This window comes from Lupinus angustifolius, chromosome LG11 (assembly GCF_001865875.1).
Source record: "Lupinus angustifolius cultivar Tanjil chromosome LG11, LupAngTanjil_v1.0, whole genome shotgun sequence".
Classification (NCBI taxonomy): domain Eukaryota; kingdom Viridiplantae; phylum Streptophyta; class Magnoliopsida; order Fabales; family Fabaceae; genus Lupinus; species Lupinus angustifolius.
In genome coordinates, this window is record NC_032019.1 from 14,462,284 (window position 1) to 14,489,062 (window position 26,779).

General features: G+C 35.1%; 1 protein-coding gene across 4 annotated transcripts; it reads left to right on the plus strand.

The window, feature by feature from the left end:
• Nucleotides 782–24,812, plus strand: LOC109361073 (MAP3K epsilon protein kinase 1-like). 4 transcript variants are annotated; one of them, XM_019606382.1, is made up of 18 exons: nucleotides 782–940; nucleotides 1,064–1,135; nucleotides 1,968–2,071; nucleotides 7,624–7,711; nucleotides 7,883–8,251; nucleotides 8,683–9,021; nucleotides 9,141–9,185; nucleotides 9,555–9,734; nucleotides 9,830–9,913; nucleotides 11,636–11,727; nucleotides 11,818–11,901; nucleotides 13,409–13,935; nucleotides 13,969–14,196; nucleotides 15,643–16,019; nucleotides 16,106–16,240; nucleotides 16,458–16,864; nucleotides 23,043–23,157; nucleotides 24,579–24,812. In XM_019606382.1, the coding sequence occupies exons 1-18, from the start codon at nucleotides 818–820 to the stop codon at nucleotides 24,738–24,740; spliced, it is 3,531 nt and encodes a 1,176-aa protein (XP_019461927.1). In that variant the 5' UTR covers nucleotides 782–817; the 3' UTR covers nucleotides 24,741–24,812. The 4 variants fall into 4 exon arrangements, with proteins under 4 accessions (XP_019461927.1, XP_019461925.1, XP_019461926.1 ...); XM_019606380.1 differs by having other exon boundaries at nucleotides 13,409–14,196; XM_019606381.1 differs by having other exon boundaries at nucleotides 13,409–14,196; nucleotides 15,646–16,019.

Below are 26,779 nucleotides of genomic sequence, written 5' to 3' on the forward strand. Positions count from 1 at the left end.
TTCTCTCTGAATCTCTTTAACTGTTTTTATATCAAATTGCAGCTGTGAACTATTAACTCTCTGATTGACAGTTTTTTCGGTTAGTTACCCACTTGGGCACCGATCCCCTACCGTCACCCTTATTCTTTGTAATATCAACCCTTTTGATATGATCAAGAAGGTTGATATTAAAATGAATAAGGATGACAATACGCATTCTCATAGGCAAATCAATGGAAATAGTTGACACAATGATTAGGAGAAAGATTAATTTTATATCCTACAAGAAACTAAGTGGGTTGGGAAAAAAGGCAAGGAATTAGATACTTCAGGTTTTAAGCTATGGTACACCGGTAAGACAAGATTGAAAATGGGGTGGGTATAATTGTAGATAAGGAATGGAAGAAGGATGTGGTTGACGTAAAGAGAATAGGAGATAGGATAATATCCCTAAATTTTGTAAGAAAGAAAGACACCTTTAATGCCATTGGTGCTTATGTACCCCAGGTAGGGTTAGAGGGACATCAGAATGTAAATTTTTGGAAGGATTTGGAAATAGTAGTTTTGATAATACCTTTAGGAGAAAATATTTTCTTTCAAGGTGACCTGTTAATTTGACTTGGTTTTCTTTGTTTATTTTCTAGTTAGGTCTTTTCCCCTCCAATAGTTGTTCTTTCTTTTGTTTTCGTGAAGTGTATTTGTTGAGTACCTTTCTCTCACTTCAGTCAACCTAGAAATGTGACTTGTGGATTATAGAAGTGGATGATGTATATGATGCATTTCGCTTGATTAAAAGTGCTAGCTAAATTATTCTGGTTTGATCTTTCAGGTTATAGAAATGTCTGGGGTTTGTGCTGCTTCTGACATTTGGAGTGTTGGCTGTACTGTTATTGAACTTCTTACATGTGTTCCTCCTTATTATGACCTGCAGCCTATGCCAGCTCTGTTCCGTATTGTTCGGGTTTGCTTTTCTACTTTTAATTCTCTGTGTTCCTGAATCTGTTCAATTAACAAGTACATATGTATAAATCTGTTTTCTGTGTTCTTAAAAAGACCTCTCCATATTCCTCTAATTTTCTGTCAGGATGAGCATCCTCCAGTTCCTGACAGCCTTTCTTCTGACATTACTGATTTTTTAAATCATTGCTTTAAGAAGGTAATTTGGATATTGACTCACTGTTTAAAATGTTTTGTAATGTATATGAGGACATTATGATGGCTGAGTAACAATTTTGTGAGTCGTAATAGAGTGGAGGATACCCAAAAAAATGGGTATCATTCAAGGTTGATCAGAATTATATTGAGAATACAAAGGGAAATGATGGGGTGATGTGCATTATTCTGGAAGTTATGGTTTTGAATGGCTTCGGCCATAAGGCAAAGACTGCTCTTTTAACTCCGATTTGATTTGTTTTGTTTTCTTCTACTGTTACTTCATTTTTATCATTGTAATTGGAGCACGGCTCCTGATTTTGTACTACTAATATTGTTGGCCTTGGAACTGATAACCACTTAATTGTGTTTGTTAGAATTAGTGGTGTTGGGAGTTGTAGCATTTAGAATTCAGATTCATCTACATAATTATTCATGAATCTAGGAAAATATCATTCATGCAGCATTATCATTGATATCCTTGTAAATGTAAATTGTATTTATTCATTGAATTTTATATATAAATAGAGATAAGCTGAGTGAGGGTAAGTCTCAACGCAACAATAAAGTTTCTTGTATTGTGACCTGGAGGTCTTAGGTTCAAATTCTGAAAACAACATCTTCACTTGAGAGGGTAAAGTTACATATATCTACTCTCCTCATACCCCACTAAGTAGAAGTCTCATATATTGAACAACCCATTTTAGAGATAAGTTGAGTGACAAAGAACTCGAGTAGTTCAGCCAATACTTTGACAAATATCAGTCCCTATGGTCATGTCCGAGAAAACTTGTGACTAGAACTTGTTTTATATTCTTTTCTATTACACATGCTAGGATGCAAAACAAAGGCCTGATGCCAAAATGTTGCTCTCTCATCCCTGGATTCAAAACTGTGGACGTGCCTTACAGTCTTCTCTTCGTCGTCGTGGAACCTTAAGGTATATAACATGAATTTATTGTTGTTCTTTCGATAAAATCTTGCCATGAGTCTTTTCTTTAACTTTGTGATCCTTAGAATCACATGAATTCCTACTTTAGATGTATTGCTAGTGAAATCCATTTGTCATCTTGGTTGGATTGACATTTAAGAACAAAGTACCTATAACCTAAGACAAAACTGACAGAACTAGGACAATAGACATCTGAATGAACCAAATCAAAATGAGAATTTGACTAACTATGAGCTACCTGTGGAAATGAAGCCGAACATATTTACAAAGTTGACATGCCTGACATTCTAAAGACTTCATATTGGAGAGATGAGAAACCATTTCCTTCAATTTATTCATATCATGTCAATAGCTTTGACTTTAGGACCATAAGCAAAAATGGTATACTATGATATTTTTGGTTGTGATTGTGGGAAGATAGAAAACGAAGGAGAAGAGAATGAAAACTGAAAGAAAGAGAAAGGAAAAGAGAGAGAGAGAAATGTAATTGCTTTTGTTTTGTAGTTAGAAGTTAATAATGAAGTTACAATTGAGAGCTATTTAAACAAATAGCTTGAACCCTATTATGATAACTGCTATGTTAGTAGTTTAATTGTACAACTGTAACATGTTGGACAGCTTGCACAATTTGTTATAGACGAGATTCAAGCCATTGCTACTATGCAAGCTGTTGGAAGGAAAAGGGACTAGAGTCCATGTATTTAATACTAATAAGGCATCATACTCATCTTGCATGGCTTGTTTCCAAACACGGTTAGCCAAGGTTGCCTTAGCATTATTAGGTTCAGTATAGGCTATAAAAGATATGGGTTGAATAGCATATGCTTGACTTTGACCTTATTTTGCATAGGATGAATAGAAGGTGTAGAATTAGAAGTAGGAGAAGATGGATAGGAAATAGGAGAAATGGATAATGAGATTAGTGGGCTAGCAGTGGGAATAGTAGAGTATTGTGGAATTCGAGGATGGGAAACAATGTGTAGGTGACATTGAACTGCAGAGATTGGTCCTGTTTGAACAAGAGAGAAGTTAAAATCAAATATTATAGGTGAAGAAATAGGAAAGGTACATTGTGCATGTGTAAGGGATATCAGATGAGAATGAAATGTATGAGAGGATCCAGAGAGGTTGTTAGAGTATGTCTCAGTGTGAGAACTAGTATAAGGTGGCAATGAATTGGACGAGTTAGGAGAAAAAGGGGAAATGAACTCATTAAAAATGACATCCTTAGAAATAGACAATCTATCCTCTTTTCATAGAGATTTATAACCCCGGTGTGTACTAGAGTACCCTCAAAAAGTGCACTCAACAGATTCATATTGCAATTTATTATTGCTATATGGTTTAAGATGAGGATAACAAGCACACCCAAAGACTTTGAGAAAGTAATAGTGAGTAATTGTACCAAAAAGATGAAAATGAGGAGATTAATTTTTTAAGGTAGAGGTAGGAACTCTGTTTATAAGATTGATTGTTGTAAGAAAGGCATACTCCCAGTAGTCCATTGGTCAACAAGCATGTGCAAGCAAGGCCAAGCCAGTCTCAACTATGTGTCTGTGTTTTCCCTCAACAATATCTTATTGATGATGTGTGATAGGACATGAAACCATGTTTAGAATCCCCAAAGATTGGAGATTTGAGGTAAATGGTCTAAGTTCACTCCCAATCACTCAGAACAACTTTTATAACTTTGTGAAATTGTGTTTGAATCATAGTCAGGAGTTGTTTAAAGATTATTAAAGACTCTGATTTTTGTTTGAGTATGTACAACCATTTTTTTTCTAGTGTGAGCATCAACTATAGACATATAATACCTAAAACTAGAATGAGAATAAACATGGGAAGGACCCCACAAATCAATGTAGACTAGATCGAATGGAGGAGTTATAAATATTAGTCGAAGAAGGAACATGATGAAAATTAAAATTAGAATGAATTGGTAATGAAAAGTAAGAAGTGCCAGAGTGTTTGATGGAAACAACATCACCATTACCCATGTATATGTGTTTTGGTCCAAAATGCACCATAGGTTGATGAATTTGAGTTGGAACTGCAGTTAGATGATTGGTAGCTTCTGAGTCGGGATACAACACTGAGTTTTCAACCTCTTTGTCTCCTTTGCTAACTGCCATTGCATAAGGAAAGGATTGAGCTGCATATGGAGAAAGGTTGAGAAATATATGCTAGATTGTGATGATATCTACGAAATTGTGTAGAAGTAGGTCTAGAATAGTGAGGAAAAAGATGATGTTTGATAAAACTTGGATAACATGGTTCATAGGTCAAATGAGGCTGTAGGGAGATTTGGCGCACCTTAGGAGAAATTGTAACCAAAGTCAGCTGCTTATCCTTGAGGAGCACATTAGCATTTAGAGAGAGGTCATTACTAGAATGAGTGCAAAACTCACAAAACAGAGAGGATCTCTGAAAATAATTCCCACGTCCACGGGGTCCACATGAGCCACGATGACCACCATGTGAACCTCTAAAGTTGCCAAAACCTGAATATCTAGGATAGTTATGAGCATAAGCATGAAACTCAGGATGATTATTGCTTGACAACATAGTGGTAACAATGCCATTGAAGGCTTTTGAATAGAGGAATTAATAGGAGGAGGAGAACAATTTGAGGTGGGTACTGAAGCCACATTAGCAAAGAGCATATCAACAACAGATTTAAGGCGATTCTTTTCCAAACATACTTCATATGTGAGCATAAAAGACTCAAGCATATGAATTGTAGGAGGTTCTGGTTGACTCTCAACATAGGTGATAATAGGTTAAAATTCCCCATTTAAGACATCAAGAATGAAATCAATGTGTTCTGCTTGTGAAACCGTACTTCCAGTTGATATGAGAAGATCCATCAGGGTTTTAATATGCATGAAATAATCCGTAATTGAACTACAACTTTATGTGATAGATCCTAATTGAGAACGAATTTGACAAGCCTTGTATTTGGTATTAGAGTTGTAGAAAGCATGAATCTCTTGCCATAACTGCCAAGAGCGAAAGCAGCCAACGACACGTTGTTGTAGGTTTTCAGAAAGCGAGTTCAAGAGCCATGAAAATATGGCTTGGTCCTGTTCCTCCCATAGTAGATAGGTTGGATTAATCTGATTGATTAATCTATCATTCTCGGGGAGAAACCTAGATGGAATTTCAGTACCTTTGACAAACCTTGAAGTATGATTCGAGAAAAGAATTGCATTCATTAAGTGTTGCCACGCCAAAAAATTCTTCTTTGTTAGCTTTATTTACGACAATGGAAGGTTGAATTCCAGTTGCACAGTGCAAAGTAGTACAACATTGAAGAATAGTGGCAGTGAAGCCATGCGAGGCAATGGTGAAGCCATATGAGGTGTGGTTCCAGTAGGATCTACGTTTGTGGCATTAGCCATGACTCGATTATACCATGTGAGAAGATAGAAAGCAGAGGAGAGAAGAACGAAAACTGAACGAAAGGGAAAAGGGAGAGAGAAATGTAAGTGCTTGTAGTTGCTAGAAGTTAATAATGAAGTTACAAATGAAAGTTATTTAAACAAACAACTTGAACCCTATTCTGATAACTGCCATGTTAGCAGTTTAATTGTACAACTATCATACGTTGACAGCTTGCACAATTTGTCTACAACTGCTACTTAGCCATTATCTCTAATAATGATAATTTTGAGAAAAGGAGGGGTTATCGACTATATCATCCGAATCAACATAATCCAACATGTAGGAGATGATTGAGAGAGACAAGCTCAAGAATTAGCAGCATAAGTCACAATGGTCGTGGAGGATGAGGCCTGTTGCATATACTCCTTGTATTCTTTGCCAGACAAAACAATCTGATGAACACTTCAATTCTCACCAATAATATAGGTGCTGATTTTTTTGTATCTGATGCCATGAACAGGACCAGACAAGGGTCTGATTCGAGACCCGCAAAGGAAGGAGATAGTGGCAAACATACCCTTGGAACAGTTAGGGGTGATTCTGACGCGTCAACCAATGTTGAAATCGCGTTGATCGAAGCATAGGAGGGAGGACAAACTTTTCTGTTGTGGCATGCACGTGTCGTCACGTGATAAGACTGGTGATGGTGCTCTTGATATATGTGCCAATCTAAGGGCTCTAAGATGGTTGAGGTAGTTATCGGAGGGCTGCAAGTGATGACGAGAGGGCCGACAGACCAGCTTTAAATCCAGTCATTAAAAATTTAAAGCATTTAGTTTTAGTCCTTGTCAGTCTTTAAGTGATGAGGTATTAACTCCTTTGCTGACTAGATGTCCTGCTAATTTGTGAAGGACCAATGTGGTGTCTAAACATTATCACTTAATTGACGGTAGGGACTAGAAACCAAAAAATTTGAATCCTAAGGATTCTAGCCAAAACATTAATTTTGTTGAACTAAAACCTATTTCTATTCAGACATGCTCTATTTCTATTTTATCCTATTGGGTGTGAACAGGACCCGATCCACTCACCCAGTTTGGTCCCATCAAGATTATACCTGTATAAGATTGGGTTTCATCTGGTCTAAGGCCGAGTTTGAGTTAAAAAATTAGAACCGATTAATATTTAGGGTCTGGTAAGGGATAAACATGATTCGGCCTGACCCGATCCATGGTCACTTATTACTCATGTTTGTATGTGTCTATTCAATTGTGTACAGAGTAGTGACATCTCTTTGCCCCAAAATATATAGTGCATTTTGTTGTAGTAACTTATCTATTAATATAATATCATATTTTCAATTGTTTTTGCTAGTTATTTAGGACACTCTTGTATAAATGATTTATTGCCACAATGTGTATCATTTCATATATGATTGATTCTTTAATGATTAACAAAATATCTACATATATTATTTCATAAGACAAAATTACATTCTATAATAATAAGTAATATTGATAAGACATATCTAAAAGGGGAATGCATTATATATAATCGGTTCTAGGGTCGGACTCAAAAACTAGCCACATTCGGGTCAGGTTATCCTTCGAGGCTAGGGCTGAGTTTGGGTTCAAAAAATAATTTGGTCAACATTTAGGGCTAGGTAAGGGACATGCCTTACCCGATCCAACCTGACCCATGCTCACCTCTACCTTCTATTATTGAGTGCTATATTTTATTTTAAAATTAAATACAGTTATGGTACTTCTTATGTTTGATTCATACAGCAGAAGATAACTTGAGATAATCTCTACTCTTTTTCCATGTATTGATCATTAGCTGCTTATAAACTTGCAACTTGTTTTCATGCCTTTTAATGTTTAGAGAATAATGTGGAAACCGTAAGAAGGATCATGTTCTATATTCCAGAAGTGTTAGCTTATAGATGTGAATTGTATGTGCAGTGATTTTGTGCCCGGCTCCCTGCCTAGTTGTGGTGATACCTTGGTGATATCTGTTCTCTACTATGAGAACTATGATAATTTTACTTGTTCTAGGACGACTTAGTGTTCAATATATTTTAAACTAATTCAAAGTGTTACAGTTTCCTGCTCCTATGATGTACTTTTTATTTGAACAAGAGTGCTCTCGTGCAGAAATATGTACGAGGATGATTCAGCAGATGCAGAAGCTACTGTTGGTGATCATAATAGTGCTGGTCAAAGCTCTTCTATGGAGAAAGAGGTCAGTGTTGATGTTAAGCTGAGTTTCTTCTTTTCTGTTTATTCTTTCAGCTGGAGCTAGTAATTTTAAGTAGCTAGGAATTAAATTGAGATCCACACCATGCACATAACTATTTGCAAAAGTCAGGTTATATTGTTATCATGGTCTTGACTTTGTTTTCTATGGTTATAGGATTTTGCAAAAGAATTTTCAAATGAAGCAGCTAACAGAGGCAAACCAGATGAAGAATTTTCTAATCAGACAGATGATTTTCCATCTGATCCAGTTCTTACCATTGCCATTCATGAGAAGTCATCTCAACAAGCTGGTTCTAGTAGACTCTCTTCTAATTCTAACAAGGAAGTGGCTAGTTCAGGGTATACAAGTAACCTTCACATTTCAAATGCTCAAGACCAGGAAGAAGCCATGATGAATGGAGAAGTGGGATATCCACAACCAATAGGAAAGGGTAGTTTTCTTGAAAGAAAACGGAGTTCTATCAAAAATATCAATAATCCATTTTGTTTCGGGACAAAAGATCGAGATGACGGTTCCATAGAGGTAAACTATCACATTATTGCTATCACATTTTACTTTGTTACAGATAATCCAATATTCTGTTGATTTATTTTCATGGTCTTTATTTTGTTTGTGCTTTCGTTTTTTCCTTTACTGTTTTTTATGTTTGTGTATACAATGTCTCCTAGACTGTCTTTTCTGTTTTTTTCCTTTTAACTGTTTGAGTTTTTATTTTTCCTTGAGTAGCTTACCAAATAAGTTATTAGAAAATCAGTCAGGACCTTTAGTCAAAATTTCTATAGTTATTTATACAATACATGTAATAACATCTCAGTAGCCGTTCTACATGACATGAAGTCCATCGAGTAGGTTGGAAGCTTCCCATTGTTTGAGTCCATTGTAATTCGTCAAGAAAATACATTCGGTTTTTTGAAAGACGAAATCTCATGTGCTTTTTTCACTTCTATGAAAAGGCTATAAATATGCTGCCCTCGGGCGAAGGACATGGGGTTAGTAGATTTAGTGACCCTCCAGGAGATGCCTGCTTAGAAGATTTATTTCACCCACTAAATAAACAGTTGGAGAAGTTAGTTGTTGGGGCATCTGCATCTATATCAACTTCATATATGGATAAAGGCAATGCATCCATATATAATGGTAAAAACAATGACCTGGCCAAAGAATTGAGGGATACAATTTCTCGGAAACAAAGGGAGAAGGAGAAAAACAATGAACAGGAAAACAGTGGTGGCAACCTTTTTCACCTTTTGTTGAAAGCTCTGAAAGAGGATGTAATTGACATAGATGGTTCGGTATGTTATATTCAAGATTGATTAAGCTTGTTCTATTAAATTCAAAGCATTTATTATTTTCACTCCAATGCTGCTTCTTATGATTTTAGTCTTCCATTATTTGTTATGTTTTACTTCAGATCTATGATGACAAATTTCCAGGAGACAACATTTTTCCCTATCAGGTACCAACAGCTTTTCGACTATGAACTATTCTGCTTAGTGTCTGCCTTTCTGGAATATCTTATTCTCTCTTAGTTTAAATCTAAGATTGGATGCTGTGTGAATGTTGTGGTAGTTTCTTATTTGGACATAATTTTTAGATTCTTACAGTCAGAAACACTAGTTCTTTTAAATATAGAGTGTAATTTCTCTTTAACTTTATCGTGGTCATCTGTTTACTGGCCCTCATTTTAGCCTTTTGATGTTCAAAAGTCATCCTCTGCAGGTTAAATATGTTTTGATGTTGGCAAAATTTGGAGTGGGCTTGCCACTTACTAGTGCGTTGTATGCTTGTACTTGCATTTTTTGAGGTATTTACCATAACCTTGCAGACTGCTGAGTTCAGCAAATTAGTTGGTTCATTAAAACCAGAGGAACCAGAAGATGTAATTGTCTCTGCATGTCAGAAGCTAATCAGCATTTTTCACCAACGTCCAGAGCAGAAGATTGTGTTTGTCACCCAGCATGGTTTACTTCCTCTAACAGACTTGCTTGAAGCTCCTGCAACTTGTGTGAGTTGTCTATCTTAGGACTTAAATTTGACTTTTTGTTAAATAAATTTGTAGTAATTGAAAAGAAGGCATTTACATTTCTATGGATGTTGCAGGTGATATGTTATGTGCTTCAGCTGATAAATCAAATAATTAAAGATAACACCAAGTTTCAAGAAAATGCTTGTCTTGTTGGATTGGTAAGTAATACATATATTTTATGCTCCTCTCTGTTGGCTTAAATTCTCCATAAGATTGTTGAATGGAATGAAATCTTGGAGAGGCCTCTTTTAGTTTATTGTTGTTTGGTCCCACATCGTGTGCTTATGCGAGATAGTTACTTTAAACCAGACGGTTAGAGGCAGATTAAAGAAACCTTTAGGATAAAGAAACCAGACTGTAAATGCATTTTGATAAAGCCCAACTACACTGTTTGCTTCATGTAGCTGATCTTACCTAATGAGATAAGACTTTGTTGTTATGGTTGATCAAGTCCTGTACCTTGTAATTAGATCTTAACAAATACCAAAGGTTAGATGGAAGCTTATTGTGTTTGTCTCATGCCAGACTAGATAGAGCATATGTGGTATTGTTAGTCAGTTTATGCATGACCCGTGCGAGGAACATATGCAAGCAATGAAAAGAACCAACAGCTTTTGAGAAATATGCCACTAGCACGACTTCTATTTTGGCGCAATAAAGACATATAAATATAAGGGTATACAGAAATGACTATGGAGGATCCCTTGCTAATGGATTCTCTACAACATTCTACTACTGCACCTTTATTAGAGGCAACTTGGTAACATTGACAAGTGAGAAACAAGAGTGGTTCAAAGCTATGGCTATTGGAAGTTGTGTGTTACTATGGTTTAAGTTAATTCTGGATGATTTAGGAATTGAGCAAACATCAATGAACCTGTATTGTGACAACAAGTGAACAGATAGCAAATGTACTGGCTAAAGGCCTTCCAACTTCTTCCAACTTAGATGTTTCAGGATATAATTAGCAAGTGGGTCCGAAGGACATTCACTAACCAGCTTGATGGGGGAGTGTTGCAATATCTTATTTGATTTGGAGGGATATCTTCTGTATTTATTTCATAACTTGTATTTAGCTGAATATCATTAATTAGGTAGGAATTTGACTTTTTAATTGTAGTTATCTGTTGATTGTGGAATCATAATCTCTCTCAATCAATGGAGCAAATATATGATAAAATTTATTGTAAATATTCCGTAATTAATAGGCTAGTTTATTTCTTGTGTCAAATTTATTTTCATTCATATTGAAATATTCTGAAATTTACCACATTGGATTTATTACGTATTAAAGATACCCAACGCAATCATGTATGATCGTCAATGAAACTTACAGATAATCTTTTTTCCAAACTGAGGAGTGATCCTTGAGGGGGCCCACACATCACTATGAACCAAGTAAAAAGATTGTGATGGATGGTAGGGTTTAGGACTATAAGAAATACAATGACTTTTAGCAAGAATATAACTTTGACATTGAACAAAATGAACAATCAACATTCTTAAATAAAGATGGAAAGAAATGCTTGAGATGTTGAGAACTTGGATGTCCTAGTCTAAGGTGTCAAACCATTATTTGTTCTTGAAGAACATATACTATTAAAGCCTCTAGCTACTTCATTCATGGAGGAATCATCATAGTAGTAGAGTCCATCTGTCATCCTAACATTGCCAATTGCCTCCCCCAATTATTTTTACTTAAACATTTACCATAAAGTCAGGCTTCTTATGTGTTAAAAGCAGGCCCATAATTATGAGTTGGCTGTCAAAATTTTGAAACAGAACAATGTTACCTTAGTCTTTCTTCATGCTTGTCTGTGTCATTGGGTGTCCTCAAATATTTTGCTTAATCTATAATGTATTGTGATATTGCGTGGCAGATTCCTCTGGTAATGACTTTTGCAGTACCTGAACATACCAGGGAGATTCGTATGGAAGCAGCTTATTTTTTTCAGCACCTTTTTCAGTCAAGGTATGGGGTTGATTGTTTTGGTTATTAGTTACTGTATTTCTTTATATTTTGAAAATAAAGTATCTTATTGATTGTAAAAGACTCATGCAGCTCTTTGACATTACAAATGTTCGTAGCTTGCGGTGGAATACCTGTTTTGGTGGGATTTCTCGAGTCTGATTATGCCAAGTACAGGTTAGTTGTTGTCTGCATCAATTTGGTGCATTTTGGTATAATACTAGTGTATCTATCTCTTGCCATGCAAGGGATGATATTAAAGAAAAAAAGTGATATTTAATAAAATCATTATTTATATAATAAATAATAAATTGTGATATTTTTTCAAAAAATATGATTCTAATTTAGTATATAATGATTTTGTTTTTTGAAATTTGAGTATTTGGAATTGGAAGTATAACAAATATGAGAAAATATGTGCCATTGAGAGATGAAAATGTTAAAAAAAAAATATTAGGAACAAAAAAGTCATTACTAAAGTCATGCATGTACCAAACTTCAAAAAAACCAAAATTCAATACATAATGAATTGGTTCTCTTGTTTCAAATGAAAGTCTCAAAAACTCTGTGGGTCAAGGTTGTTTCTATTATATGATGTTCAAATTCCTTATTCTCTTATCTTCCCTTCTTAGACTTTATACATTTCCTCCCAAATTTTTGGTGTTACTTGTTTTGTCCAAGATGCTTGTGCTCACATATCTAAGTTAGATCTTCGTTCCCTCAAGTGTATCTTCCTAGGTTGTTGTTGCAGTCAAAGGAGTTACGGATGTTATTCTCCTTGTGTCACTATCTTGTCTCTGCAGATGTGACCTTTGAGACTTACTCTTTTCTCTTCACAACCATCGCCTCCGTATACCATCAGTGACAACGATGATTTCTTGGTATTTGTTCACCTGTGGCTTCTTCATCTAGCTTATCTACTTCTTCAGATTCTACTAATCACATGTCTTCTAGGCCTTGCCCCCTTTCTATTTCAATTTCCCGATCAATATGTTTGGAGAAGCAAGGTATCAATTGTGATCAATGCTATTGAATTGGAGGTTTTTAAGCCTCAAAGGAGGAAAAGAGAGATAAGAGACTCGATAATAAGTGAACGATATTTATCTTATATGTTGAGGTTATGTTCTAAAAGACAACCTATAAGTCATATATATACTAATAATAGAATGCTAACATACCCATAATAACAGCTTACAAAAAAATAAAAAATAAAAGCACAATATTTCCTAATATGATTACTTATATTGACAAAATCAATAGAAAGTATATTCCAATACACAATAAAATACTTATATATTTGTAAAAAACTGTTCGAGTGAGGTTGTGCTCTGTCCACAGTTAAAACTGAATGAGCTTTTTCTGTATCTTAGCGATGAAAGCCATCCCTTAGCCTGTACCTACCATCATAAGCGTTTGGGCTTATATGGTCTTTCAAACTGGACCTTGCCAAAGTGATAGATTGACACTTGATGCCTAACAACCTGTGAATAATGTGGTTCTCTGAGGTTGATCACACACTATACATGTTTTGATCCCTTTATCATATGAGCATAAAAATATAACTTTTTCTGTTCTTTCTTCGTTCCTCTTCTACCCTGGGTGTGGGTTATCATGTACTTACTTTTATCTATTGTGTCCACAAGCTTCAGAACAATATACACTGATTACAGAACTTTTATCTCAGGGAAATGGTTCATCTTGCTATTGATGGCATGTGGCAGGTCTTTACACTTCAGCGGTCAACCCTGAGAAATGATTTTTGTCGAATAGCTGCAAAGAATGGAATACTCCTTAGGCTTATTAACACTCTATATAGCTTAAATGAGGCAACTCGACTAGTTTCAGTAAATGTTAGAGGTGACTTATTGGTTGAAAGTTCAGCTCAACAACCATGTTCTGATCCCTTGGATTCTACACGTCCTTCTACAATTCATAATGATGGACTAGTAGTCTCTTCAGTAGATCAGCAAGATCTACCTAACATGAGCCATGAAATACTTGATAATCACTTGGAATCTTCTCATGCTTCAACCTCCAATCCTAGAAGGTCAGATGGTAATAACACTGTGGATGAAATGCTTCAATCTAGAACCGCAGAAGCCGAAATTGCATCACTGGAAAAAAATTCAAATCTAGCATCCTGGGAATCCTCAGATGGTGCATTAACAGAACAAGAGAGTGTGGACCATTGGAAATATGATCCTTCACGAGCTAATGTTGAACCAAGGCTGCAGCCTATCAGTATTTATGTGAACAAAACATCAACAAGTAGGCCTCTAAAATTGACTGAACATGAATCAAATGTGTTATCAGAAACAGGATCAACACAGCAAGAGCAAAGTAGGAGTGGTCAACTTAAGTACGGGCGTCAGTTTTCAGGATTACTAAAAAGTGAAAGTGTGCTCCATTTGTTACAGAGTTCTAAAAAGAAATCAAACAGTGAACTAGACATTTTGATGGAAGAATTTGCAGGTAACAAGGATCTATTCATGTAATGTTATATTTGCTCATTTTTTTAATGAAATTTTAAGAAAGACAAATAACAGAAATTTTAAAACTAATGCAAGTAATCATTAAATACTGAGTAAATAATTCTGTAAAAAACCAGTGCACGAGGCTCTCACCTAGTGGGGTCGTTTCCAGGATTTGAATCATGGCCTCCTGGTTACAAGACCTTACTATTGCGTCGAGGCTTACCATCGAGTAAATAACTATCCTCTTTAAATGCCTATAAAAAAGTCACTTAAAAAGGGACATAAAAATAAGATGCCAAAATGTCAATCTTGGTTGATACTGTATGTACAACAACCACTTCTTTTTCCTATATGAAAAAACAACAAAAGACTTTTCCCACTATGGGGAGATGTTATTAGATGTACAGGCACAAAAATCTAGTTGGAGATTCTTTACTTTTCCACCAAAAGCAGACTAAATTACAGTAAACTTTGAACATCTTGGCTAGTGCCTCGTCACCTGGTGGTCATGGTTTCTTTCTTATCATGAAAAGAGCCTCTCTAAATGTCTAAGGCTGCACATATCTGACCACCTCAAGTGTCACCCACAATGGTGTCGGCAGCCTCTAGCACTGGCCACCCTATAAACTTTGCATACTATGAAACATTTTATAATTCATTTTCCTTTTACATCCGCTCAAATTAATCATCTAAAGATCCTTCTAGTGCAACAACTATGCTGCTTCTAGGTTTTATACTTGGTACTATTTTTATATTAGAATATGTGTATCTTGTGTAGTTTTTTCATAAAACATCCCATTTTAATGTGTGTGGGACCATTGCAACAATATCTATATGTTGGGAGTTACTTCCTATCCATTATATTTCCTGATTTGTTTCCTTATTTAATTTGGATTATAGGAGTTTAGTATTATAGTATAAATAAGACGTTTGAGATATTATTTTGTTGTACACTATTATCACACCAGTATACACAAGAGATTATTATTCAAACTCTCAATTGTCTCTTTTCGTCCTCTATCTTAAACCATCCTGTTCAAAACTTTCATTGGAAAACTAATTTTACTATAAAAAGGGGAAGGAGGCAAAGATGAACATTTGATAAGCATATGCGGAAAAGAAGGGGAAAAAAGGTCACCATAAAGAGATAACAATGAAATAATAGCAGGTAAATGAAAACATCTAGAGTTTTGATTGCCTTAATTAGTGCACATCCAGTGATAAGAAAGGAACATTGCAAATAAAGACATTGTCAGACTAGAGTTGTAGTTTTATAAACTCAGAAGGAAAATAGAGCAGAAGTCAATATCTGAAAACTTTGAATGATTCTAAAATGTCTGCTTTGTTTGTCTTTATTTATCATTAACTTTTCTGCTTTCGTTGTTTGGTTTGGCTGTTATTTAAACGTTCCTTTAGGAATGACATTATTTTTGTGATTTTGCAGAAGTTTCCCGATGTGGAAGGGAAAATGGAAATCTTGACACCAGTTCTATGATATCCAACAAATTTGCTCCAAAGAAAGTCGGGAGTTTTGGCTCTAATCAGCGAGCTGCTTCAACATATGGGATTGTTTCTCAGACATCTTTAGGTAGACTGTCTGGTTCAGGTGTCCTAAATACTAGACCAAGCAGTGCAACCTCATCGCACATGGTTTCATCATTGAATGCAGATGTTGCCAAGGAGTACCAAGAAAAAGTAGCAGATCTTATACTTGAGTTTGCACAAGCAGATACAACAGTGAAGTCTTACATGTGTATCCAAGGCTTTCTCAGTCGTCTTTTCCAGATGTTTAATGGGATGGAGCCTGCCATTCTGCTGAAGGTATGATGCAAAACATAGTTCTATTGTTTAGCTCAAATCCTACAAGGATAATGACTTACCATTTATGGTTGGCATGTTGTTTCTAGATTTTGAAGTGTGTTAATCATCTTTCTACCGATCCAAATTGCTTAGACAATCTTCAGCGTGCTGATGCAATACGATACTTGATACCAAATCTTGAACTCAGAGAAGGGTCTCTTGTATCACAAATACATCATGAGGTTAGTATAGCTGACCTACGTAATGTGGTTATTACCAGTGGTTATGTAGCAAAAAATTATATCCATTGTTCTATTCAATATGTGAAAATTATCTGTGATTAGAGAACTGCTCCTCTGTGTTGTATAATTATGTGTACTATGGTTATCAGTCTTGATCTTGCTTTGCCACAAACATTAAAATTGATTTGAATATCGCTATTCGTTTCATCTTTTGCAGGTCCTAAACACACTGTTCAATTTATGCAAGATAAATAAGAGGAGACAAGAACAAGCATCTGAGAATGGGATCATTCCCCATTTGATGCAATTCATCACATCAAATTCTCCTTTAAAACAATATGCATTGCCTCTACTATGTGACATGGCTCATTCATCTCGTAATTCAAGGGAGCAGTTAACAGCCCATGGTTGTCTGGATGCCTATTTGAATCTTCTCGAGGATAAGGATTGGTCTGTGACAGCACTAGATTCTATTGCTGTTTGCATAGCCCATGATAATGATAATAGGAAGGTTGAACAAGCATTGCTAAAAAAGGATGCAGTTCAAAAGCTTGTGAAGTTCTTCCAGTTCTGTCCAGAGCAATATTTTGTGCACATATTGGAGCCATTCTGGAAAATCATCACGTACATGATTCTCATTCCTTCCTCTCTTTTCTTATAAGAGATCAACTATCTGACTTTTTTGCCTGTGATGCTTTACTTCTTTATTAAAATAGAATTTTATGGATAGTTTATAAACATATGCCTCGTAATATTAGTAAATTCACTTTATTATTGGAAAATATATTCCTATTATTATTTTATTTCATACTAACACTTAGGAGATTTTATATTAATTAAGAGATTTTTGTACAAGTTTACTTATTTCCTTAATTAGGTTAGTCTTAGCCTATAAATTGATGTCACTGATTGTATTTTATTCAAACAATAAGTTACCATCAACTTTTCCTTTTTGATTCAAATCTGGAGAGAAAACTATCTCTATTTCACCTTTGACCCACAATGATCTTCTGATATTGTAAGTCATATTGACTAGATGGGCACAACTACCTCCAGCAGGTCCAGATTGTTCATACTACTCTCATAGGAAGCAACAAGATTAATCATGGTAAAGGAAAGGCGCCTACTGAGACTGACCCAAAGTATGTGCATGGTTGTTGTTGACTCTCATTATGACATGCTTTTGGCACTTGATTCCGGAGATTAGCCGAAACTATATTTTTTCCTACTGCCCAAGAGATTTGGAAGTATTTGGCCGACACATAATCTATGTATCAGGGCCTCTCATCATGTTATGAATTGGAAAATAAAGTTTTCACTTCTAAGCGAGGAAATATCTCCATAACTGAATATTATGGGATGCCTAATAGTTAGTGGATCAAATTGAATTGATATTAGAATTTGAAGATGAAGTGTGATGAAGACTCTACAATACTAACCCAGTTCATTGAGAAAACACGGATCTTTAAGTTCCTCTTTTGGCAAACTCTGAATTTAATCCTATTCAGGTTCAAATCTTGGATAAAGAGAAACCCCTTTCTCTCATGTTTTCGACATAGTTAGTAGTGAAGACAGTAATGATAGAAGGCAAACCAATTGATGGTTAAGTCTTAGCATCTTCTTGTAAGGGTTCTACAGGGATCCACATCTTTTGAATGACCCTTTGTAAAGATCAACTTCGATGAGTGAAGGTGCACTCATTGTAGAAGGTTTATCCACACTATTGAAACTTGCTTTAAACTTCATGGAAGGGATAAAGTATGTGGGCATATGGGTGGGAAAATCACATTGCTTTCAACTTGGAGAGTGTGGGTGAAGACCCACCTATACCTCCGATAGATGGAAATATCCTTATCCTTAGCAAAGCAAATCTGGAGCATCTACGAGCTCTTATGGACTGATGGAATAAGCTCCCTAGGACTTGTTCTATAACGATGGTTAGTAAGAAATATATCTTCTTGTCCCTTAATACTATGAGTACAAAGGATTGGTGGATTATTGACTTTGGTGCTGCAGATTACATGACACCTCACCTTTCATATTTATCATCATATTCCACTCTACATGACACACACCATATCAATGTTGCTAATGGATTACAAATTCCAGTTATTGGATGTGGTAACATCCACCTCGACTCCTTTCTTCATCTAAATCGTGTGCTTTATGTCCCAAATTCATCTAATTGAATCAGTTTTGATTAAGTAATAATGAACAAGCTAACCCCTTTATATAACCAAGGGAAAGCATTACAAAAGAGGAGAGTATAGGAGGTGACGTGAACAATAAAACAGATTAGCTGAATCAGTTTTAATTCAAGTAAGATTAAGACTTTAAGTCTTATACTCTAATATACCCCCTGAAACTCAGGGTGACTGATTAGTGATGCTAAATCAGTCACTTTAAGTTGCTTTCTTAGTAATAGAAACCTTGCAGTTGCCAAAGGTTTGGTAAGAACATCTGTTGTTTGAAATTTAGATGAAATATGTTTAACTAGGAGAGTTTTGGCCTGAATTTTGTCTCTCACAAAGAAGAGTCCAAGCTCTATGTGCTTGGTCTTGTTGTGGAGAATAGGATTGTGGGCCATAGCTACTGTACTCAGATTATCATACAAAATCATAGGAGTTTGATGAAGAGTATTGAGTTCTAAAAGAAGTGACTCAACCCAAATCATCTCCTGAGCAGCTAGAGCAAGACTCCCGTATTCAGCTTTTATGCTGGATCTGGACATAGTCTGTTGCTTCTTTGACCACCATGTTATGACATTAGGTCCCATAAAAAGGCAAGCCCCTGAGATGGACTTCCTATCATTAGGACCAGTGGTCCAATCTGCATCACATAGGGATGTAAGAGAAATAGGAAGAGAGGGAGCAGCAGATGCTGACTTGAGATGAAGGCCACATGTAATTATCCCTTTAAGATACCTAAGTATTCTTTTGACTGCCACCCAATGCTGATCCAGAGGATCACTCATGTACTGACAAACTTTGTTGACACTAAAGGCCAAATCAGGTCTAGGAATAGTTGCATACTGGAGTGCACCAACAACTGACCTAAATAGTGAGGGATTATCAAAGATTTTTGTTCCAGTTTTAGAAAGCTTGCTAGTGCTACACATAAGATTAATACTAGGCTTGACATTATCCATATTAGCTTTTATAAGCAAATCTTTTGCATACTTACTTTGAGAGAGGAATAGAGACCTATCTGGAAGATGCTTAACCTCAATGCCTAGAAAGTAATCCAGCTTTCCTAGATTTTTGAGAGCAACACTAGAAATGAGTTTTTGATTAGATGAGAAACCTCTGAATTGGATGAGCCAGTAATGATGATATCATCTACATATACCAAAACAAACATCTGCAGAGACTTAGAGATGAACAAGGTGTTATCACATTTGTTGTTTTTAAACCCTAGTTGCATAATAGTACCTTTGAGTTTCTCAAACCACTGCCTAGGAGCTTGCTTGAGCCCATATAAAGCTTTATGTAGCTTTCATATAGTGGTTTTCTCTCCCACATGAAATCCAGCAGGCTGAGTCATATAAAGTTCTGCATTCAACACTCCATTTAAAAAAACATTGTTTATATCCAGCTGTTGAATAGCCCAACCATAGGTTACTGCCAATATGAGCAGAATGCTAATAGTAACAGGTTTGACTACAGGTGAAAATGTTTCATTGTAGTCAATTCCTTGTTGTTGATGAAACCCCTTAGCAACCAACCTGGCTTTATATCTGTTGACTGAGCCATCAGGGTTTTCCAGTAACTCTAAAAACCCACTTACACTCAATTGCCTTCTTATGAGGTGAAAGAGGAACTTGGGACCAAGTTCCTAACTTAAGAAGAGCATCATATTCTTCTTGCATTGAATTTTTCCAAATGGGACTAAGAAGGGCTTCTTTTGCAGTTGAGGGTTCTGTGTGAACAAGAAACAGACTGGCTAGACTAGGCATAATAGACTTATTAATACCTCACTTTGACCTAGTAACCATGGGATGAGTGAAAAAGGGAACAGTAGGTAAAAGATGAGATGAAGAAGTTGTAGTGTTTAGAGGCAGGGAGGACTCTGACTCATCTATGGGAGATTTAGACAAAGAAGAATTTGAAATAGGAGAAGAGATATTTGACAATTGGCTATTAATATGAGGTCTGGACAAACTGGAAGACTGACCACTAGTGTTGTGTGTTTGACCTGGAAAGTTATTAGGAGAACCAAAGGAAGATCCAATGATGATAGAAAGACTAGAACTAGAGTTGGAGGAATTGGAAGAAGATTGATGTGTGTTATTTGAATTTTGGAATGGAAAAACAGACTTATTGAATGTGACTGACATCTTTAGAAATGTATAACCTTCCTTCCTTGGACATACACTTGTATCCTTTATGAACTGAGGAATACCCTAGAAAAGTGCATTTAGTGGATCTATACTGAAGTTTGTGAGTATTGTAGGGTCTTAGTAAGGGAAAACAGACACACCCAAACACTAATACTATAATCATGCACTTTCTCATACAATAAAAAGAAAGGTGAGTTGTTGTTTAAGGTAGGAGAAGGAAGTCTATTGATTAAGAAGACAACAACGGTGAAAGCATATTCCCAGAATGTTAAAGGCAGACTAGCATGAGCTAGCAGGGTTAGGCTAGTTTCAACTATGGGTCTATGTTTTCTCTCCACGGTACCTTGTTGATGATGTGTATGTGGATAAGAGAGTCTATGATTTATGCTTAATGAGGTTAGAAAGGAAGTAAATGGCCCGAACTCACCCCCAATCAGTTTGAACAGCTTTAATTATTGAATTGGTAATGATGAACTTGAAAAGCATAACTTGGGTAAGGAGTTGGCTGCCCAGTTTGAAATAAAAAACATACTCAAGACTACTTGATATTGTATATTCCTCTATGGAAATCTAGTGATGTGGAGGAGTAAGAAACAGAATTTCGTGACGAGATCAAGTGTAGAGGTAGAACTTAGATTGTTATGAATGAAAATCATATTAGAAAATCTAAAAATAAAGTGTGAAGCTTCTACGAGACTTTTTTGTGATAATAAATTGGCTATAAGTATTGTTTACTATTGTTCATCCTACTTTCTATGACATTGTAGATTAGGACATGCTCATGATGTAGTTGTAAACAATGTTCTCTACTATTCTAATATTTCTCAATCATATAAAACTACTTTAGATTTTTGCACAACTTCTTCTTATGGTAAAGCTCATAGGCTTAATTCTCCTGCTTCTGTTAGTGTTTATACTATTGTCTTTGATTTGTTGTAACTAGACCTCTGGGGCCCTGCCCAAATATATTCTGAATCTGGTTTAGATACTACTTTTCTATAGTTGATGCACATACTAAACACACTTGGATCTATATTCTCAAACAAAAGTCAGAAACTAGCACGTTGTTTAAACACTTTATTCAACTGATTCACACGGTTTAATGAAGTTGTTAAGACTGTCCAAACTGATTGGGGTGGTGAGTTCAGACCCTTTACTGATTTCCTAACTTCACTTGGGATCAATAATAGGCTCTCCTGCCCTTATACACATCATCGACAAAGGACTGCTTAGAGAAAACATAGGCATATTATTGAAACATGGCTTGCAATACTAGCTCGTGCTTACTTATCCTTGACTTGTTTGGAATATGCTTTCAAAACTTCAGTATTTTTTATTAATAGACTACCCTCTCCAACACTCAATTATATCAATTAGGAGATTTTGTAGAAGTTTTTTTATTTCCTTAATTAGGCCAGTCTTAGCCTATAATTAAAGTCATTGGTTGTAATTTTATTCAAACAAGAACATTATTGTTCTTCTCCTTTAAAGTATGTAATTAGTGAACTAAATCCCATTCCTCTCATGGATTTGGATGTATGTAGGATGGAGGAGTGTTTGTTTTTTATTTCTTGAACTTATAGATGCAAGAGAATTAAGAGTAGGATATTACCAGGTGCAAATGTTTTCAACTTCTTATCATAGCCAGAATTACTTAGTCATAATTTCTTTACCACTAATGATCATTCCAGTGCTGACTTGCTTCATATGAACGATTAATCTGGTGGTGTCTTTTTAGTGTGCTTGACAAATTATATTGTTTAGTTTTTTCTAAGTGTGTTTAATTCTAACAAGGCTAAGGCTCGGTAATTTACCATGGAGGTGTTAGAATATCTATAAAAATATATCATAATATCTTTTATTGTATGTTAGAAATTTTAAAGTATTTTAGCTAATATCTTAGGATTTATTTTTTATTTATTGTATTCCCTTATCTTCCTTATTTAATCAGGAATATGAGTCTAGTATTAGTGTAAATAAGTTGGACTATTTGGTTAGTAATGGCATATTATTTATTAACTTATTTCTATTACTTTTTCTTTTTCTCCTTCCCTACCTGGCATACAATTTTAATAGTATTCTCCTAATTTCTTCTCTGAAGAAAAAAAAATTTAAGAAGTTAGGATGGAATTGAAGGTGTTAGAATGACCTCTTAATTTTTGGAAATCATCCTAGCCAGGTTTCATTTTCTTGTGGCATAAGATTAGTTTTTTTATTTTTTTTATTTTTCCTTTTGAAAGAAAAGGAAGAGATTACAAGTAAGGATAGACATTTCCAAGGAAAAGAAGACAATAAAAATCAAAGTTCTGTTGCCTCAATTTCTTGACAAATTTGTTACATGATACTTGATTTGGGCACAATAGTTTTCAAAAAATCTATTTGTTCTGGAATCACCCAATTTATCCTTCTTTCTTTCTCTCTTATGGTGTTTTTATTTGACCATCACCTTCATATTTGTTACAGAAAATCTGCACGGATCAATACTGCATTAGCTATTAATGGATTAACACCATTACTCATTGCAAGGCTTAACCATCAGGATGCCATAGCTCGTCTTAATTTACTCAAGCTGATAAAGGTATTCATCTATGATTTGTTATTCATACTTGAATTTCTGGTTGGCTCTACTTCGCATGTTAAGACATTAACCTAGACAAGAAGTGGCTTATAATCTAGTCCTCCAATACAAATGTGCATAAGATGAATTTGTAGACATGTAGTGTTTTAAATTACGGTTGCAGTTACTGCGATTGCAGTCATTGTGGCAGCTGTGATGCGGATTGCGGCCGTTGCCGTTACTGCGATTGCGGTCATTGCGGTGTGAATTATTGTGAGTGAAAAAATATTTTTGATATCATGCGTTATGATGCGGTCCAATGCGGTTGTGTTGCAGCCCGTTGCGGTCGTATCATTGTGATGTATCATGTGATGTGGTCCGCAATTTAAAACACTATAGATAGGGTTTTACTTGCGGAACTGTTAAAAATGGTCCGATGTCGTGTTAAAGTTTAAATGGTTTCCTGTCATTATTTTCCTGATGCAATGTCTCAGCGGTTGCATATGAAATAGAGTTTAACTAGGATAAGAAGTTATGGTTGTTTGATGCAAGTGTTGTATTTATAAATGTTGCCTAACATGTAAAACCAAATATTTGTACCATTTGATCTTGGATGTTTTTCTGATATAATGGGTGATCCTTCTGTAATTTGAAAATATAACCCTTCATGGGCTTTGCTATTTGGACAACATTTCATATATACAAAATCTTCACATGCAATCAAAACTTTTCTTTTAAAAATCCACATGCAATTAGTGGTTCTGCACATTAGTTGTCTCTTTTTTTTTCTCTATGATAGTTGTTCATATAGCATTTCCCTTACAATGTATGCTTTATGTTTTCTTTGCCGCAAATTTGTTAAAAAAATGTGAATAATTTTTTATCTTTGCTGTTCTCTGTACATGTCTTTGAGTGAGTTTCTGTCTGAACTTCCTGCTATGGATCCTCTTTCTTTAAAACAAGACCTGGTTTTACTTCATTACTATATGTCTTGTGGCATCCTGGTTTTTCTAGATGCTATTTTCATCATCTATGATGCACATCTTAAACTCATGCTTCTTGATTTGTTGCTACTGAGTTAAGAGCTTCCTTTTTAAGTACATCATGATTTAGAGAAGCATTTTTTCTTCATAATACCCGTTGTTCTGGAACATACTTGTTTGGTGTTTATATGGATTGCTATAAGGGGGCATTTGATGTTGAACGGAATAACATTGACAATTTAAGTGCACTGGACAATGTTTTGTCCCTCGGTTTAACGGGGGACAAAACATTTGACCTTTGTATCGTTCCATAACGATATTTATGTGAAATATCGAAACCAGTAAAAATCAAGCAATGGACAAAATTTGTTGCCTCGCGTGGATGCAAGTCGCGGTTTCGTGTTTCAGCAATATCCTAACCCCTGCAGCAATAATCATCTGTGTTTCATATTGTTGCAGGCTGTTTATGAGCATCACCCTCAACCCAAGAAACTGATTGTGGAGAATGATTTACCTCAAAAACTTCAAAACTTAATAGGGGAGAGAAGAGATGGACAGGTCTTGGTCAAACAAATGGCTACTTCATTACTTAAAGCTCTACATATAAACACTGTTTTGTAAATTCAAATCTCAAAAGCTCACACCTTTATTTCTATATTCTAATTTATTGGTGCATAAATTGTTATATTTTTTTGGCAAAGATCACATGTCTCAAATGACATCTTATTGCCTATTTCAGACCAATTAGAATATTACTTTTTATTATTTTTTATTTTTTTAATATTTTTATTTTATTTATGTGGTAATATTTAATTAGTCTAAAATAGGAAATGAGCCATAGTTTGGGACAAGTGGACTTTAGCCATAATCTTTGTATATAAGCTTCCACCATATCTGGTTTGCTCATTTTTATTTCCCACAGTTAAGTGGGGCAAAAAGATAAAAAAACATCTTACTTTGTCCCTTGTCTTGTGTCAATTTTATTTCTGCTCTCATATTAGTCATTCTATATATGTTTTTGCAAACATCACATAGAAAGAGACACGTGGAATAGCAAGAAACTGACACGTGACAACAAATTTTAAAGATAGATTAACATAATAACAAAGCAAAGGGGCTAAAATGAGAAAAATTGAGGAACCAAATTAAGAAAATAGACCAAAATAACAGTTTTGTCAATTGTACCGATTATTATACAAATTAGAGTATTGGTATAAAAATTGTATATGGGTTAAATTATATATTATAATAAATATAACATTTATGAATATATTTTTCCAATATATAACTGATTGTGGAGAATATATTTTTCCAATATATAACTCATTTATGAATATATTTAAAATACAACTATTTTGTTTAAGTTTTGAATCCTTAATCATTTTCACAAATATAAATATTCATGTACCAACTGATTATATTTGATATGATACGATATAATTTAACCAGTATTTTCTAATATTGTTGAGTTTAAGTATATATCTTTTATAATTGTAGTATTGTACTGATATTAGAATCAGTTCACCAGTTTTTCAATTAAACAGTTTGTACTATATTTATAATACAAACTAGACCTAATTGGTGTTGATATATAACCCATTAGTTTCTTAGTAGCATCCAAGAATGTTATTATTTCTATGATAGTTGTATGCAATTGAGAAGAATTATTATGTAATTTAGTGTATTCTCTTGTCTCTTAGTAATTGATTATTTATTAGTATATTATTGGTGCTTTCATTTCTTGAATCATGCCTCTGAAAACAACAAACAAAGAGATTGATGAATCTCTTAAACAGATCTTTGTTGACAAGTTGTAAGAAAACAAGGATCAACAGGATGTTAGGTATAAAGCCATCATAGAAACATTAAAAGGGGCTCATAGAAAAATCTAGCCTCATCCTCACACATTTCTCACTCTAACTCTACTTTTCAAAATATCCATGCACCACAACTTTCCCCTAACCAGACCGCTCCATCTGTTTTCCAAAACATCCCTCCATATAGCCACACATCAGTCCCTCCTTTCTTCACCCCACATATATCATTTAATCTCCCAACCCCAAACCCTACTTGCACTCTTCCCACACAACCTAGACCCCCAAAGTTACAATTAAATTCTTTTGATGGTATTGAACTGTTGGACTGGCTGTTTTAGGCGGAGCATTTTTTCCAATTATATCATATTCACCTAGAACAATGTTTACATATAATTTTATTTTATATGAAGGGTGAAGCACTTAGTTGGTTCAAATAGACATTTTATAATTCTACCTTCATTGATTGAGAAAGTTTTACATGTTCCTTGGAAATTAGATTTGGTCTTTCCACTTACCAGAACCACTAGACAAAGTTATTTAAACTACGCCAAACTGGAACTCTAGATGAATATCATCATTAGTTTGAGAAGATATGTAACCGAATTTGGGGACTCTCTATGGACATTGTGTTGAACTGTTTTCTATCAGGCCTAATTCTAGAAATTAGGCGTGAATTGGCTATTCTTCGCCCGACTCATATAGTCGAAGCTTTGAGACTAGCTAAATTGGTCGAATCCAAAATCAAGGATTCCAAGCCATCATATGCACGACCTGCTCGTTTTATTCCCCAAACTAGTGTCATGGCAAATCGTGGGCCGAATTTGACTCCTACAGCTCTGACAA